This window comes from Ascaphus truei, chromosome 4 (genome assembly GCF_040206685.1).
Source record: "Ascaphus truei isolate aAscTru1 chromosome 4, aAscTru1.hap1, whole genome shotgun sequence".
Classification (NCBI taxonomy): Eukaryota; Metazoa; Chordata; class Amphibia; order Anura; family Ascaphidae; genus Ascaphus; species Ascaphus truei.
This window is the reverse complement of record NC_134486.1, coordinates 15,170,668-15,188,772: the sequence shown is the minus strand read 5'-3', so window position 1 is coordinate 15,188,772 and position 18,105 is coordinate 15,170,668. Positions and strand designations below refer to the sequence as shown.

Below are 18,105 nucleotides of genomic sequence, written 5' to 3'. Positions count from 1 at the left end.
ACGTCACATTTTGGTCAAATGTTTCCCACAGTCCTGATTGGGCCGTGAAAAACATGTGATTTGGCCGACCAAAAAAAAAATGATGACGTCATTTAAAAGCAATGAAAGCACAGGCAATCAGAATGGCTTTGCTTCAATTGCCTTTAAGATGACGTCATTAAAAAAATCATGGCCGGTCTCACATGGTACCGTAGCCAAGCAGAGCGTGGGAACTCCATCCCATCTCTGATTGGCTCTAGTAGACCATGTGACAGAGGCTTGGGGAGAACGGATGTGACGTCTTTAAAAGCCTGTCACATGGTCTACTAGAGCCAATCAGAGTTGGGATGGAGTTCCCATGCTCTGATTGGCTACCGTACCATGTGAGACCGGCCATGTTTCTTTTAATGACGTCATCTTAAAGGCAATTGAAGCAAAGCCATTCTGATTGGCTGTGCTTTCATTGCCTTTAAATGACGTCATCATTTTTTTTTTAGTCGGCCAAATCACATGTTTTTCACGGCCCAATCAGGACCGTGGGAAACATTTGACCAAAATGTGACCTCATAGGCCTATAAAAGCCTATGTCGCCTCATTTTGAAGCTAGTCGCCGAGGAGGGAACATCTCCCCTCCTAAGAAGAGAAGAAGGGCGTGGCGTAAGAAGATGGAAGAAGACGGAAGAAGCTGGAAGAAGACGGAAGAAGCCGGAGAAGAACCCAAAAGACGGAAGAAGACCCCAAAAGACCCAAAAGAAGAAAGAAGACACAGACAGTGGATTTGTTATGGTTTTTTATTTTATGGCTTACCTGTGGATGGGTTCCTGTGCTTCCGTGTCGCTTGGATTTCGGTGAGTGGACATCTAATGTGAGTAAACAAAAGAAAATGTTATTATTTTTACTTTTACAGGTTTTTCTGATTTTTTATTCATGTCTTTTATTTTTTCAGTACCGTTTAATGCCTGTGAATGTATCTATCTATATAATACATTCACGGACACTGAATGGGTGTATTGTATGTGATTTTTGTATGTAAATGCTTTGTATTTTATTCTGTATTATTGCCCCTGTATGTTATGTTTATCTGTATGGATAGACATACAGGGATAATAATTGATTGTTTGGCTCATGTTTATGTTCTTTTCATGTATGGATAAGGGAGGAGAGATTTACACACAGATACTCACACAACCGCGACCGGAAGTGACGTAGCGGGACGGAGCGGAAGTGACGCACCGGCGAGAGAAGGAGGCAGAATCATCCACCCGAGAGGCAGTTCAGAGTAAAGTGCCTGCAAGCATTGGTTTACGGGAGCTGAACAACCCACACAAGAGGGAGCCTACGAGGGGAGGAAGGCCTGGATGATGGCGTCCACCGCTGGAGGTACAGAGTCCCAGGGAGTGGTGGTCCACACCAAGTCACATCGGAGGAGGCGGGTGAGCCTGAAGTTAACCAACTCTTCTCTCCTTGATCACAATGATTGTGACACATGCTTAAATTACTTGTTTTTATTGTAAGTGTTCATTTTTAACCCTATAAAGTCAAGTTTTTTATTGTACTGGTCTGCACTATGGTTATCATTTCTTTTACATACACATTGCTGCTGAGCTGAGAGTTGGAGACCCCATTACCTGGTGGAGAAATCCTTCTAGCAGAGACCATTGTGTGTCAAAACCGCTTGATTTTAACTTACATCTTGTAAGTAGCCATCACATACGAGCCAAGACAGAACACAGAATTTATACATTATTTAAAAATTGTCTACACTTAGATTGTGTTTTTCTTGTCTTTTTTTCTATTTCCCTCTATGCTCCCCCTGGATTACAACTGGAGAGTGGATAATGTATTTAGCATCTTTATTTTGTCATTGTAGTTAATAATGTCATTTGTATTTAGTTAAAGACTGCTTTATGGTAGTAAGATTAGAATGATGGTGGTTATTTTACATTAGAAATGTTTTGGCAATGGTTTGGCTTTAGAAATTGAATAGAGAATTGTATAATTGATTTGTATAGTATTTTAATTGTTTGAGGAAATGGATTAATTGATTGATGCTAATTGTATTGATGTTGGTTAGTTTCTAATTGATTTTCAGGATGGCATTGGTGATTAGGGGACATTGTTCATAGTGTATGTTATTGTTACATATATTTTGCATTGTGTTATATGATGCCCATATCAATTGCATCATGTACACACTATGCAATTGTGTGACATTTCATATACATTTGTGTAGCTGCAATTTGTTTTTTTTATATTTGCAATGGCTGCTGGATTTATTGTAACATGCAATGTGGTGATTTTAAGATTAAAAATGCATGTTTTGATTTGTGGATGTTTTATGTGTTTAATAATGGGCAAATAATATATTATCCATATCTGGATAATAGTTATTTTGCACATTATTGTACTGTATGTGTTGGGGGGGGGGAGGGGTGTATTGGCCCCAAGGGTATATGGGTAGGCCTCCCTTGTGGGTAGTGGGTGATGGTGGTTAGGCCTCACGGGGTGTGGGGTTAGAGTGATGGGGTATGTAGGCCTCCCGAGTGGTGGGTGAGGGTGGGTTAACCCCTTAATGACTGTAGCATTTAATAACCGCTATGGTGATTAAGGGGTTAGGGGACATTACATTGGCTATTGTAATTGTTGTGCATGTTTTGCAGCACCGGAGGGGTCATGGGCAGGATTAAGATGAGGATGAAGACGGCCTTCATCGTGGGTGCCTGTAAAAGGTAAGTGTAATATTTTTTGACTGTATTTATTGTAATGTTTATGTGCTTAAAAATGGCAAATGCATTATTATCCATATGTGGATAATAGTCATTTTGCCCATTACTGTATTGTATGTTGTGTATTGCAATGTTTATTGGGGGCAATTGTCCCCAATAAACATGCTAATTTTCCTGAACCCCTTCATTGCCTTAGCGGCTATCCGCTAAGGTAATGAAGCTGCATTTATGTATTTTTATTAATAGTGTGCGGGAGCAGGGGGTCCCCTGAGCTGAACTGCATTGATTTCTGCCTCAGAGACCCTCTGCTTCCTGAGTTACAGGCCCCAGTTTGGGGCATCGGTGCCAGTGAGGATGCCATCTTTATAGAGCCCACGTCGCGTCTTGGACGCTATAAAGATGGCGGTGGCACTGGCACCCGATGCCCCATACCGGGGCCTGTAACACGGAAGCAGAGTGTCTCTGAGGCAGAAATCAATGCGGTTCAGCTCAGGGGACCCCCTGCTCCCACACACTTTTAATAAAAATACCTTAATGCAGCTTCATTACCATAGCGGATAGCCGCTACGGTAATGAATTATTGTTTATTGTTATGTGTGTTTTAATACTAGTGTAGATGTGCAGGGGGTCTCCTGATCTGAACCGCATTGGTTTCAGGTCCGAGGACCCCCTACTTCAGGAGATACAGGCCCCTTTATGGGGTGCCGGTATCCCCTGCAGAATGTAAATAACCCGGTCACGTGACGCGGGAGCTTTAAACTGCAGGGGATACCAGCAACCCATAACGGGGCCTATATCTCCTGAAATAGGGGGTCCTCGGACCTGAAACCAATGCGGTTCAGCTCGGGAGACCCCCTGCTCATGTACACTACTATTAAAATGTTTTTATTTAGTTTACGATCGCCTGTAACAGCCTTGCATGGAGATAGCAAATCTCCATGCAAATGTTACAGGCGACTTTTTTATCTATCAGCTAGCGAACGGAAAGGTTCAGAACGCTAGCACATTGTGGCTGTTTTGAGCTATTTTGAGCAGGTACGTTAAAAAATGGCCTCCAGGCCTTAGTGCATCGCGTCCCAGGCTTCACTTTTTAACGAACCTGCTTTTTGGCCAAATCAGAACGCAAAGCCATTGAGCTTAGTGCATAGCCCCCTGTGTCTGCTAACATTTCCTATCCTTGTGTGTTCTGATCTATTCTGTATTGCTTCTTTTTTTTATTCATTAAAGAAACAACTTGGTGAGACCAAAAGCAAAACGTAGAGTATGTCCTTAATTATTATTTTGAGTGCTGATTCAGTTTGGGTTTTGTACAGTTATATGAATCTTGCGGTGTGGATGCAGCATCATAGCAACTTAGCACCTCTAGCTGAATTGTGTTAGACAGGGTGAGTGCTAGTTCATTCAGTTTTGTATGTAATTCATTTCAAATATCAGTAGACTTGCTAATATGTTATGTTACTACTATATGACTAACTATCTTAGTCAAAGTAGCATCACAATCATAATTTGTATCAATTAAATAAAAACAATCAAATTATCTTTTTGCATTCAGACCTAAATGTTTCAGGTGACACAACTTACTAATTTGCTTTCGGATACCTAGTATCTGTAAAATCAGGGGATATAAGGCAATAATATCCGGAAACAATATTATGAAAGTAAGTAGACAGCCCCTCACCCCCATATTTATGACATCATATATTGGTCACATGATATGAAATCCACCCAAGACGAGATATACCAATGAAAAGCTTAACAACGAATGCTGAATAGTTTTGTCACCACGCAGGTGGCAAACACCCCTGGCACTAAACGTGTTAATAACAGCATGGTAATTTGGACAATTCAAACATTATGTACAGAGTTTAAAATTCTTAATTAATTTCCCTCTAATGCAAAATTAAAGTACATTATACTAACCCTAAAAGGAAATAGATCAAAATTGTTTTACTTGAGTATTAAGTATATTTTGGTTCCTTTATGTCATAACTTTCTTTGGAGTATATTAGATGTTTATAAGAAGACACCAACCATAATTTTTAATTTTTTGTGGTTAAATGGGCTTTAGTGTTCAGCTCAGGTTTCATTAGGATAATATAGCACTTGGGAATGAAGATACAGCACAGAAGTCCTGCACTGGAGGACAGGATGGCAAATACCTCCACAGCCACCATGTATTTGCCTTTGGTGCTCAGATATGCTGGGATAAAGGAGACCCAAACACTGCAGAACACCAGCATGCTGAATGTGATATACTGAGCTTCATTGAAAGTGTCTGGTAAGTTCCTTGCTAGGAATGCAACAATAAAGCTTGAGAAAGCCAAAAGTCCCATATAACTGAGGGCGATATAGAATATAGTGACCGAGCCTTCATTACACTGTAATATCATCTTGCCAACTTCTGATTGGGTGTCATAGTCTGGAAATGGCGGAGAGTGGATTAGCCACACAATGCAAATCACAACCTCACCCAGTGAGAGGAGGAGGACTAGATAGCTGGATACTCTGCTCCCCACCCACCTCCTCAATTTGCTGTCGGGTTTCATAGCATTAAAGGCGATGACAACTGTGATGGTTTTTGACAGAACACAAGACACAGCAACAGTAAAAATAATCCCAAAAGCCGCTTGTCGTAGCAGGCAGGTCACCTTCAGAGGACGACCGATGAAAAGCAGAGAACAGAGAAAACACAGCACAAGAGAGGTAAGAAGGATGTAGCTGAGGTTCTGGTTATTGGCTCTTACAACTGGAGTGTCCTTGTGCTTGATAAAGATCACCAGCACTGCAACAGTGACAGCAGAAAAGGAAACAGTAAGGGCTGCAATACCGGCACCTAATGGTTCCTCATAGGAAAGGAAATCTATCATTCTTGGGCTACAAGTATCTCTCCTTATATTAGGCCAGTGATCCTCAGGGCACTTCAAACAGTTTTCCATATCTGACAAGAGAAAATAATAATTACAAATATTTATAACATTACATTTTATGGAAACATTTCAAACTGTTTGCTTTGCATTAGCATCCATACCTTAGCATTAGTAACGTGGTATCATTAAACATAAAAATCGACAAGGGTCTGAGAACAGATATCTATACTCAATAAGCAAAAATACACAACATGATATTAGCCTCAAGCTTTCATCCCCAATGAACAAAAAAGAGCCTGCCAAGGAACCAACTGATGAGGTTGATACATATAGGGGCCTATTCTAGTAGCCTTGGTAAGTTTGCTGCTACATCGCTAGATTTGGCATGTTTTCGCTGAATGGTTTGTCAGTTTAGTTATCACGGTATTCAGAAAGCTCAGTGACCACTCTCAAACCATGAGGCAGGAAAATGCCCAAACCGTGCAGTCAGCAGTGATAAGATCGCAAGCCTCACTCAAAATTCTCCTTAGTGCGATCTGGGACAGCTGCATAGAGAGAGCCGCCTCTCCCTGTACATATCTTGTAAGCGATCGCAGGGTTCTTATAAAAATGTTAATTATAGTGTACAGTATGTGAGCAGGGGGTCTCAAGGAGCAGAACCGCATTGATTTCAGGTCCAGGGATCATTTGCTTCCCTGTTATGGGTTGCCGGTATCTCCTATACATTTAAATGTCCTAGTCACGTGAAGCAGGACATTTAAACATTGTATGGGTATACCGGCACCCAATAACGGTGATTATTACAAAAAAATTGTGATTAAGGCGCTCCTCTTAAAAGTGATAATAATTAAATAAATAAAGTGATATAAACTAAATAGTGATTAAAAATAAAAATGTGTACAATGTGTTTAATAATAAATAGTGGTAATAAAATGCAGCTACAACCCTCTGAAGAGATTGTCCAGTTCTCTTTTTTGCAAGTATCCAATGGGGTTAGACAAATAGACAGAAAAAAACACAGCGCACAACGCTCATAGTGCATTAAATATATTAATTCAAAAATTCAATAAGGTAAGTAATGTGCGTACATCAAGTTAAATACAAGTGAACATGTTAGGGATATGTTACCCATACACCAACAGATGTCATCAGTGGAAACCGGTTTGGATTTCACCAGGTTCTGTATCATCAAAAGAGGGGTGTCTTTATGAGATGGCTAATGTCCCGTGTTTGCAGTTCACAGAGAAGCAGCCCTGTCTCTGGGACATGCATGGCAGCTTCAATCCTCCTCCAAACCTCCGTTGCGGCAGGCACTTCCGGGTTGTGACGTCATCCGTCTATAGCAGCGCTGCTCGCGTGACTGTCCTCCGGTAGCCAGATAGAGAGTGCCAACGGGGTGGGTAACGGGTCTCTGGATACTTGCTATTCCAACGCGTTTCGAAACCGAAGAGGTTTCTTCATCGGTTTCGAAACGCGTTGGAATAGCAAGTATCCAGAGACCCGTTACCCACCCCGTTGGCACTCTCTATCTGGCTACCGGAGGACAGTCACGCGAGCAGCGCTGCTATAGACGGATGACGTCACAACCCGGAAGTGCCTGCCGCAACGGAGGTTTGGAGGAGGATTGAAGCTGCCGTGCATGTCCCAGAGACAGGGCTGCTTCTCTGTGAACTGCAAACACGGGACATTAGCCATCTCATAAAGACACCCCTCTTTTGATGATACAGAACCTGGTGAAATCCAAACCGGTTTCCACTGATGACATCTGTTGGTGTATGGGTAACATATCCCTAACATGTTCACTTGTATTTAACTTGATGTACGCACATTACTTACCTTATTGAATTTTTGAATTAATATATTTAATGCACTATGAGCGTTGTGCGCTGTGTTTTTTTTTCTGTCTATTTGTCTAACGTTCTAGGGGGTGCTCTGAGCCATCCCTGGTACCACAGCTGCAGACGCTCCATTCAGAATTGATAAAAATAGGTCACGTAATTTACTTATTTTTTATCACTATTTAATCACTTCACGTGTGTGTTAGAATTTAATAGTTGCGCACTTTTTCTTCACCTTATCCAATGGGGTTGTTGGGAGCGCAGATGTCACCATATGTAAAGAATAGAGATATACTGTATACAGTATAGTGCAGTAGTTCTTAACTCAAATTTGACTCTTAAGTAGCAGAAGGAAAACTCACATTCTCCCAGTGAAATGACAGCAGAATGAAATTATCCTCTCAGATAGTCTGTGTGGTGTCCCTCGGTTAGAGATAAAAATCACACTTAGTGCAAGACTGTGAGTTCTTAAAACATAATATATTAGCAGATAAATATCGCACTTACATTTGTGCAATAAGGATAAGGCACATAAAAATTAATGGTGGCTTTGACCCTCTGATCTTTCTTGCCGCTCGCACGCCGTCACGTCACTTCTATCTCTCGTCCGCGATCGTCGACGTCACTTCCGGATGCGGGTGAACTTAGAATCGGGAGCCGTTGAGACGGGAGATGCTGGGCAGATGCTGGATAGTGTGCAGGGGCTTGCGTCGCCTACTGAAGTGTCACTCTACGCGTTTCGCTTTACAAAAGCTTCATCAGGAGTATAATCTACGGCGCCTTTCTGGTCTAAATAAATATGCTATACTTCATTGTGATTGGATGAAGTGGGCATGGCTAAATGTATACAGCAAAAAAACAAAAATGCCCAAAGCTACTTCCAATGTGACAAAAATACACAGTGCAATACCTATATACTCTTTTAAAAAGGGTCATATAGTTTAACCCTTTGGCCATAGCATCTTAAGCCTGCTGCCACATACAATGCCACATACAAGGCATGACAAAGCAGGTCATATCACTCACCTGAGTTAAAATTATTTGTACCTGTATAATTACAGGAAGAATGATCGACACTGGATCTGTCATAACCTGGCAAAATTAAACTGACCTGCCAACTTGGAAAGTAGGGTGGAGAAAGCCTAAACCTTGGGGGGGGGGGGGCACTACCCTCCCATAAGCAACTGAGACCAGCTGCACACAGTTAACAAAATACACAGATTCCCAACAAGCTCTGAGAAACCCCAACCATTACCACATCATATAAATATATATACATATATATATATATATATATATATATATATATATATATATATATATATATATATATGCATATAAGTGTCAAAAGGAGTGATAGTGGGCATGGCTAAATGTATACAGCAAAAAAACAAAAATGCCCAAAGCTACTTCCAATGTGACAAAAATACACAGTGCAATACCTATATATCTCTTGTAAAAAGGGTCATATAGTTTAACCCTTTGGCCATAGCATATTAAGCCTGCTGCCATATACAAGGCATGACAAAGCAGGTCCTAACACTCACCTGAGTTAAAATTATTTTTACCTGTATAATTACAGGAAGAATGATCTACATTGGATCTGACGTAACCTGGCAAAATGAAACTGACCTGCCAACTTGGAAAGTGGGGTAGGGAAAGCCTAAACCTTGGGGGGGGGCACTACCCTCCCATAAGCAACTGAGACCAGCTGCACACAGTTAACAAAATACACAGATTCCCAACAAGCTCTGAGAAACCCCAACCATTACCACATCATATATATATATGCATATAAGTGTCAAAAGGAGTGCTAGTGAGCGTGGCTAAATGTATACAGCAAAAAAACAAAAATGCCCAAAGCTACTTCCAATGTGACAAAAATACACAGTGCAATACCTATATATCGCTTGTAAAACGAGTAATACAATAAACAGAAATAGAAAAAATAACAATCAATTCAAAACAAGCATTTGCCAAAAAAATGCATTGTGTGTTACTGTATTTATCTGTACTCTAAAGTGGCACCGATCAATACATTAGCAGTCAATGGGCAATCAAAAACATAAAAAGAAAAAAATACAATAAAAAAAATCTGAAAAAATTAAATTAAATACATTCAAGATTTATCTTACATTTAGAATTCTTCGCCCTCCGAATCCAGGTGTATCAGGAAGCTCTCAACCCGCGACATCACCCGCCGTCATCTCCGTGATGATCAGCATCAGTTAAAAAAATCTTCTTTCTTCCATCTTCTTTTCTTATTTCCTTCTTTTCTTCCATCTTCTTTCTTTGTAATCTAATGTACCCCATGGTAAATCCAAAACGTATGTTGATTCGTCGGCATCCAATCGGATTGAACCTGTACCATCTGACCCTAAAATGTGATGTCACAAGCCTTATTCAGTATAAGGCCTGTTCCGTCTCATTTTAGCTTAATATGCCGATGAGTCAACATCCGTTTTGAATTTAACATGGGGAATGGATTACAAGGAAAGAAAATTCAAGATGGCAGAAAACAATTAAAGTAGATGGATAAAAGAAGATTATTTTTAACCTGATGCTGATTTTCACCGAGGATGGCGGCGGACGATGTCTTTGGTTGAGAGCTTCCTGATACGCCGGAATTCTGAGGGTGAAGAATTCTAAAGGTACTGTAAGACAAATTTTGAATGTATGTACAGTAATTGTCATTTTTCAGGTTTTTTATTGAATTTCTTTCTTTTAAAGTTTTTTTTATTGCCCATTTACTGCTAATGTATTAATTTGTGTCCGTTTAGGGTAAACATTAATACAGTGATAGCCAATGTATTTTTGGGAAAAATCTTGCTTTCTATTGAGTGTTATTTTTTTTATTTCAGTTTTTTGTTTGGAATGCTGAAAATTGTTTGTCATTTTCCTGGTTTGGTTTTATAATTGTTTCCGATAGTTTAGTGTTTTTAATTAAATATTTTGTGTGTTGGCTCCTGCTTTCAATTGATGTGTTGCAGAGTGGTTTTCTTAATTAATTGATTTGTTGGCTACTGGATAAAATTAATTGTTTTTTGGTTACTGCTTTTTTTAATTTCATTTGTTGGCTAGTGTTTGTATTTCTTGAATTGTGGTGTTAATGTGCTTGTGTAGATGTTTGATTATTGTTTGTTTTTTTGGAATTCATGCTTTTTAATTAGGGTGACCATTGAGTGCTATAGTGGCTTATCATGCCCATATTATATAGGTATGAAGTACCACTATGCCAATCAATGAATACAGGGTGCATGTAGTGGGCCCGGGGTGGGTGGTTAGGACTCCAGTGTGGGTAGCGGGGATGGGTGGGTTAACCCCATAATTACTATAGTGGTTATTAACCTCTAACGTGATAAAGGGGTAAGGGGCCATTAGATTGTTTTATGTCATGTATTATTTCTGTCAACGTAGGACATGGCCCTGAAGTATGCTGACGAGGATGCCCTTCATAATGGCAGGGGTAAGTCGAAAGGTTTATTTACTTAATTTATGCTGGCAGCCAAATGTTTGATTTAATAATGGGCAAATTAGCTATTATCCATATGGGGATAATAGTTATTTTGCCCATTACTGTACTGTATGTTTTGGGGGGGAGGGGGTGGGAGGGAGGTGCACTTTTTTTAAATGTATGCACATGTAGCCTTGTGTAATTTTAGGGTTACATGCCTCTCTCCTTCTGTGCAGTAACCCCTTTTAGGGCAGGTTTGCCAGAAGAAATCATGAGGTTTGCCCTCAACACCCTGTGAGGTATAGTGTGTAGCAAAGGAAGTGACAGAATGCTCTGTGTCCACTGACAGTGACACACGGGTGGGCCTTCTGGAGCTATATATTACGCATCACTTCCTGAATTTAGCAGTTGAATCAAGTGTTCACTTAGTGCTCTGTTCAGTGGAGTTCAAGATCAAGTCTATCAAGTGGTTGCATAGTGTGACACTCTGATCCAGCACTATGCAGGGCTGTGGCACAGCTTAAGGCCCTCCCTTAGGGGAGAGGTGGCAGAGATTCTCCTTTCTCTATTATAGAGTCAGGGAGGGACTTCCTTGAGGTGGGCAACTTCAACATGTGCGGCTAAGTACCAGCCGCTATGATGGGCAGTCTGCCAATGCAGATGTTAATAAAGATTGCCGTGATTGAAAGAACTTCTTGCCTGAGCCTGGGGTCATTCAGGGAGAAGTCTCACCCAGGGGTTCTCTTCCAGAGACTCCTCCCTGCTGTCATGGGGACATGGAAGAGATGGAGGCGCTGTACCAAAAGTGAGTACATTCTCAGCACTACGTCAAGAGCCAGTCCTACTGAATTCCCCAATACCATCAAGTGGGAGACTCCGGAGTCCTGTAAGCCAGCAGGTGCACCACATGACATGACATGTAACTGGGGGCAGATTCCTCACATAGGGGCCCATATGAGATTGGGTAGGTGTCATACTGTTACACACATTTATTATTTTTGCAACAGGATTGACCTGCAGGCACCACCCGAGGATCCCCGGACATTTATGGGGACCACCGAGGACCCCTGGACACCAAAAGGGACCACCCGAGGACCCCTGACACCCACAGGGACCAACTAAGGACCCCCAAACACCTGTGGGAACCACCTGGGGGCCCCCAGACACCCATGGGATTCATCCGTGGGCCCCCAGACACCAATGGGAACCACCTGATGTGACGGTGAAGGAGTTAACCAGGCTCATCAATAAAGGTTAAGCCCACATGGTTAACCCTGACCCATGTATTGGGGTCCTAGAGTGTCAGCTGTGGGACCCAGATGTCAAAAATGCATTGCTGAGACGGTGTGGAACTTTTGTGACATTAAAGATCTATTTGTCTTTTGCCTTTACTGGGGTTCTGGGATTGGGAGATTTCTAGGCTGTAAGTTTCAGGGTAGGTTTGTCGGAGAATGTCTTTTCAGAATGTGGCTATGTATCGGGGTTCCAGAGTTATGGGATACCCCAAAAGTTTTATTCAGGAATTGAATGAGGTTCTCGAATACAGCCAAGCACATTACTCTGCCAAACTTTGACTCTGAAAGCACTATTACGACTCACTGCCAGGATCCCTGCTGCAGCATCATCCAGACAAGGTAAATTGGTATGAAGGGGATAAACTATATCTGCAGCTATACACAGAGTCCCTAATGTAGCAGGGGTTATTTTTCTAAAGTGTGCCAAGAATGAGGCTAGTGAATGTAGGTGATTTATAAACTCACTCCATCCCTGACACCAGAATAGGAACGTACATCTTCTAGCACACATTAGACAGGACACAATATATTTTATTAAATTGTTATATTTTTAATAGGTATATATAAATTGATAACCTGTATATGAACGGAGGGATTTCCAAGTCATGGATTCTGGAAAACCCAGATGTAGCCAAGCTTGGTGTCTGTATGTCTGTGCGGAGTCCGTACTTGAAAGCCTCAGGGATGCCAAGGTGTTAGAACAGGAAGGGTACTGCAGTTCTGCTTGAGTACCCACATCCTGGGTTAACATAAGGCTATCATCTGGCAATCATTTGCCAGAACCCAGACTCTTTGGAGCCTGGGCAGTGGGTGGGCTCAGTATGCATAAAGGCAGAGGTGTCAGGTTGGCGCATGCCCCTTTACTGACTGAGAAAAGGTGCCCTCCTGGCTTTACAATAGCGGCAAATCGGTGATTGGCTTGCAGGAGAATTCCCACGCTCTGATAGGCTGCACAAGTTAGTGAATGAGAGCTTGCAGCCAATCCAGAGTGCAGATTCCAAGCACCAAACCAACATCAGCAAATTCAAGGATGCTCTGGACTGAATAGATGCAAGCCAGCTTCAAGGATTTTGAACTCAGAAAAGTTTCTAAGTCCCGCTTTTGAGAATGTAGCGGCCGCGTCTGGCATTGCATGCCGAAATCAGTTCCAGGACTTTTGTAAGTACTGTTGCGGCACACTTTATTCTAACAAATCACCGGTTTGTCACTGGCTTGTTCCTGGAATGCGACGCTGTTCACCCGAAGCATGCCGCGTTCCTTTTGCTTTCCCAGCCACGGGTCATGCCCGGCTGACGCGCGGTTGATGTGTTAATTAATAATGGTTCAGGATTTAATAGGCTGCAATGCTTTGCGTGTCCGCCAGATGGCAGAAATTCATGAATTGTAATGCAATATATATATATATATATATATATATATATATATATACATATATACATATATATATATATATATATATATATATATATATATATATATATATATATATGTATATATATGTATATAACAACAACCCCTATAACCCCTAATGTACACATACAGTACTGTATATGCACATCAATGATACTATAGGCCGGCGGGGCGAGATGTGTTAGCACCAGAGAGAGATCCGCTGCTCTCTCTGTGCAAACATCGGCACATTAAAAATTATGTAAAATACATTTTTATTCATAGTGTACATGTGCAGGGGGTCTCCGGGGCAGAACCGCATTGGTTTCAGGTCCGGGGCCCCCCTGCTCCCCGAGATACAGGCCCCGTTATGAGGTGCCGGTATCCCTCTGCATTTAAAGGTCCAGATCACGTGACCGCGACATGTAAACCAAGCAGAAGGATACCGCACCCCCTAAAGGGGCCTGTATCTCGGGGAGAAGGGGGGCCCCGGACCTGAAACCAACACGCTTACGCTCCGGAGACCCTCTGCACATCTACACTATGAATAAAACACACATATAAATAAACAATCATTCCTTACCTTAGCGGCTATCTGCTATTGTAACGAAGCAGCATGAATGTAATTTTAATAATATTTTACAGTGAGCAGGGGGTCTCTGAGCCGCAAATCAAAGCTCAGGGGACCCCCTGCTCCTGCACAATATTATTAAAATACAGAAATGCTGCTTCATTACCTTAGCGGCTAACCGCTAAAGCAACGAAGGGGTTAACCCACCGTGCCCGCTTTATTGTGCGTAGCGGGGGATGGTGAAGGGGGTATTTGGCCCTTGGTGTGAGTTTAGGACTTGCGGGGGGGTTGCGGGTGCACTTAACCCCTTCACGACCATAGCAGTTAATACCGCTACGGTCATGAATGGGTTAACCCCTCCCGTGACCCCCCCGCAAGCCCTAAACAACTGCCGTTGGGGCTAATACCCCCTTCACCCACCCCTGCTACCCACAATAAAAAAAATTCACACACAGCATCCCCGCAAAAAAATAAATAAATAAATAAATACATGAATATAAATAAATATCGCCACATTAAAAATTATGTAAAATAAATTTTTATTCCTAGTGTACATGTGCAGGGGGTCTCTGGAACAGAACCGCATTGGTTTCAGGTCCGGGGCCCCCCTGCTCCCCGAGATACAGGCCCCGTTATGAGGTGCCGGTATCCCTCTGCATTTAAAGGTCCAGATCACATGACCGCGACATGTAAACCAAGCAGAAGGATACCGGACCCCCTAAAGGGGCCTGTATCTCGGGGAGAAGGGGGGCCCCGGACCTGAAACCAACACGCTTACGCTCCGGAGACCCTCTGCACATCTACACTATGAATAAAACACACATATAAATAAACAATCATTCCTTACCTTAGCGGCTATCTGCTATGGTAACGAAGCCGCATGAATGTAATTTTAATAATATTGTACAGTGAGCAGGGGGTCTCTGAGCCGCAAATCAAAGCTCAGGGGACCCCCTGCTCCTGCACAATATTATTAAAATACAGAAATGCTGCTTCATTACCTTAGCGGCTAACCGCTAAAGCAACGAAGGGGTTTACCCACCGTGCCCGCTTTATTGTGGGTAGCGGGGGTGGGTGAAGGGGGTATTTGGCTCTTGGTGGGAGTTTAGGACTTGCGGGGGGGTTGCGGGTGCACTTAACCCCTTCACGACCATAGCAGTTAATACCGCTATGGTCATGAATGGGTTAACCCCTCCCGTGACCCCCCCGCAAGACCTAAACAACCGCCTTTGGGGCTAATACCCCCTTCACCCACTCCCGCTACCCACAATAAAAAAAATTCACACACAGCATCCCCGCAATAAATAAATAAATAAATAAATATATGAATATAAATAAATATCGGCACATTAAAAATTATGTAAAATACATTTTTATTCATAGTGTACATGTGCAGGGGGTCTACGGAGCAGAACCGCATTGGTTTCAGGTCCGAGGCCCCCCTGCTTCCCGAGATACAGGCTCCGTTATGACGTGCCGGTATCCCTCTGCATTTAAAGGTCCCGATCACGTGACCGCGACATGTAAATCAAGCAGAGGGATACCGGGACACCCTAAAGGGGCCTGTATCGCGGGGAGCAGGGGGGCCCTGGACCTGAAACCAACGCGCTTAAGCTCCGGAGACCCTCTGCACATCTACAGTATAAATAAAAAACACATATAAATAAACAATTATTCCTTACCTTAGCGGCTATCTGCTATGGTAACGAAGCCGCATGAATGTAATTTTAATAATATTGTACAGTGAGCAGGGGGTCTCTGAGCCGTAAATCAAAGCTCAGGGGACCCCCTGCTCCTGCACAATATTATTAAAATACAGAAATGCTGCTTCATTACCTTAGCGGCTATCCGCTAAAGCAACGAAGGGGTTAACCCACCGTGCCCGCTTTATTGTGGGTAGCAGGTGTGGGTGAAGGGGGTATTTGGCCCTTGGTGTGAGTTTAGGACTTGCGGGGGGGTTGCGGGTGCACTTAACCCCTTCACGACCGTAGCAGTTAATACCGCTACGGTCATGAATGGGTTAACCCCTCCCGCGACCCCCCCGCAAGCCCTAAACAACCGCCTTTGGGGCTAATACCCCCTTCACCCACCCCCGCTACCCACAATAAAAAAATTCACACACAGCATTCCCGCAATAAATAAATAAATAAATAAATACATGAATATAAATAAATATCGGCACATTAAAAATTATGTAAAATACATTTTTATTCATAGTGTACATGTGCAGGGGGTCTCCGGAGCAGAACCGCATTGGTTTCAGGTCCGAGGCCCCCCTGCTCCCCGAGATACAGGCCCTGTTATGAGGTGCCGGTATCCCTCTGCATTTAAAGGTCTCGATCACGTAACCGCGGCATGTAAACCAAGCAGAGGGATACCGGGACACCCTAAAGGGCCTGTATCTCGGGGAGCAGGGGGGCCCCGGACCTGAAACCAATGCGGTTCAGCTCCGGAGACCCTCTGCACATCTACAGTATAAATAAAACACACATACTGCACCGACACACTTTATTCGAGCAAATACCCAGTATGTACCTGGCAGATACCTGGAATGTGCCGCTCCTCACCTCTGACAAGCCCCGTTGCGTTTGCCTTCCCAGCCTGGGTTCATGCCTGGCTGACGGGCGGCTGATCTGTTAAATGATAATGATTAGGATTTAATAGGCTGCAATGCTTCGCGTGTCTACCAGATGGCATAAATTCATGAATTGTAATGCAGTATATATATATACTGTGCAGTATTGCAGCCAGCGGGAATAAAATGCTTCAATCCCTGCCTGGAAAATACCTCAATGCACTCGGGCAGAAAACAGTCACAAACCTCAATACACCCGGGTATACCCGAATTCGTGGGACTAGCCGAGCTCGAATAAAGTGTGTCGCCAGTGTATAAATAAACAATCATTCCTTACCTTAGCGGCTATCTGCTATGGTAACGAAGCAGCATGAATGTATTTTTAATAATATTGTACAGTGAGCAGGGGGTTCCCTGAGCCACAAATCAAAGCTCAGAGGACCCCCTGCTCCTGCACAATATTATTAAAATACAGAAATGCTGCTTCATTACCATAGCTGATAGCCGCTAAGGCAATTCATTGCCTTAGCGGCTATCAGCTATGGTAATGAAGCAGCATTTCTGTATTTTAATAATATTGTGCAGGAGCAGGGGGTACTCTGAGCTTTGATTAAGTTAGGCTAAGGGTTAAGGCAGAATAGTATGTTTATTGGGGACATTTGCCCCCAATAAACATTGCAATAAACAACATACAGTACACCCCCTGTGTATTTAAAATACATAAACAACAATTAATACATGAAATACATATTTTTAATGTATCTGTTAAGCTTCCCTGCCTTGACTGTAATCTGTGTAAAGCCCCCTCCCCCTATTTTGTCTGTTAAGCTTCCCTGCCTTGACTGTAATCTGGTTAATGCCCCCTCCCCCTATTGTGTCAGTTAAATCTCCTTGCCTGTGTTTTTTGTGAGTGCAGTGTATGTAAATGTGGGGTGGGGGAACCCGATGTGCATACAGTACTTTATAATGCAGCGCCTCACTGCCAATGGCCCACCCACCCCGTGTGTCCTAACCACCCTCACCCACTTCCCACAAGGGAGGCCTACCCACATACCGTTGCCCCCCCCTCCACCACCCCATCCTGCCCATGGCCCCTCCGCTGCTGCAAAACAGAGACAAAAATTATAACATCCAAAGTAATGTCCCCTAACCCCTTAATCACCATAGCGGTTATTAACCGCTACAGTCATTAAGGGGTTAACCCACCCTCATCCACCACTCGGGACACCTACATACCCTCCCACACTAACCCCCCACCCCGTCAGGCCTAACCACCCTCACCCCCTACCCACAAGGGAGGCCTACCCACATACCGTTGGGAAACCCCCCACCCTCCCCACCCCGAGAACCCACAATAAACATCATTATTTTTATTAAATACATTACCCACCCCCTGTGCCCCCCTATAAAT

General features: G+C 43.0%; 1 protein-coding gene across 1 annotated transcript in view; it reads right to left on the bottom strand.

The window, feature by feature from the left end:
- Window positions 1–4,744: 4,744 nt before the first annotated feature.
- The window catches only part of LOC142492233 (vomeronasal type-2 receptor 26-like), a 110,152-nt gene continuing 96,791 nt past the window's right edge, over window positions 4,745–18,105 (bottom strand). The window contains exon 7 of the mRNA XM_075594901.1: window positions 4,745–5,643. Within this exon, the coding sequence (XP_075451016.1) occupies window positions 4,745–5,643 (899 nt within the window). The remainder of the gene's footprint in view (window positions 5,644–18,105) is intronic.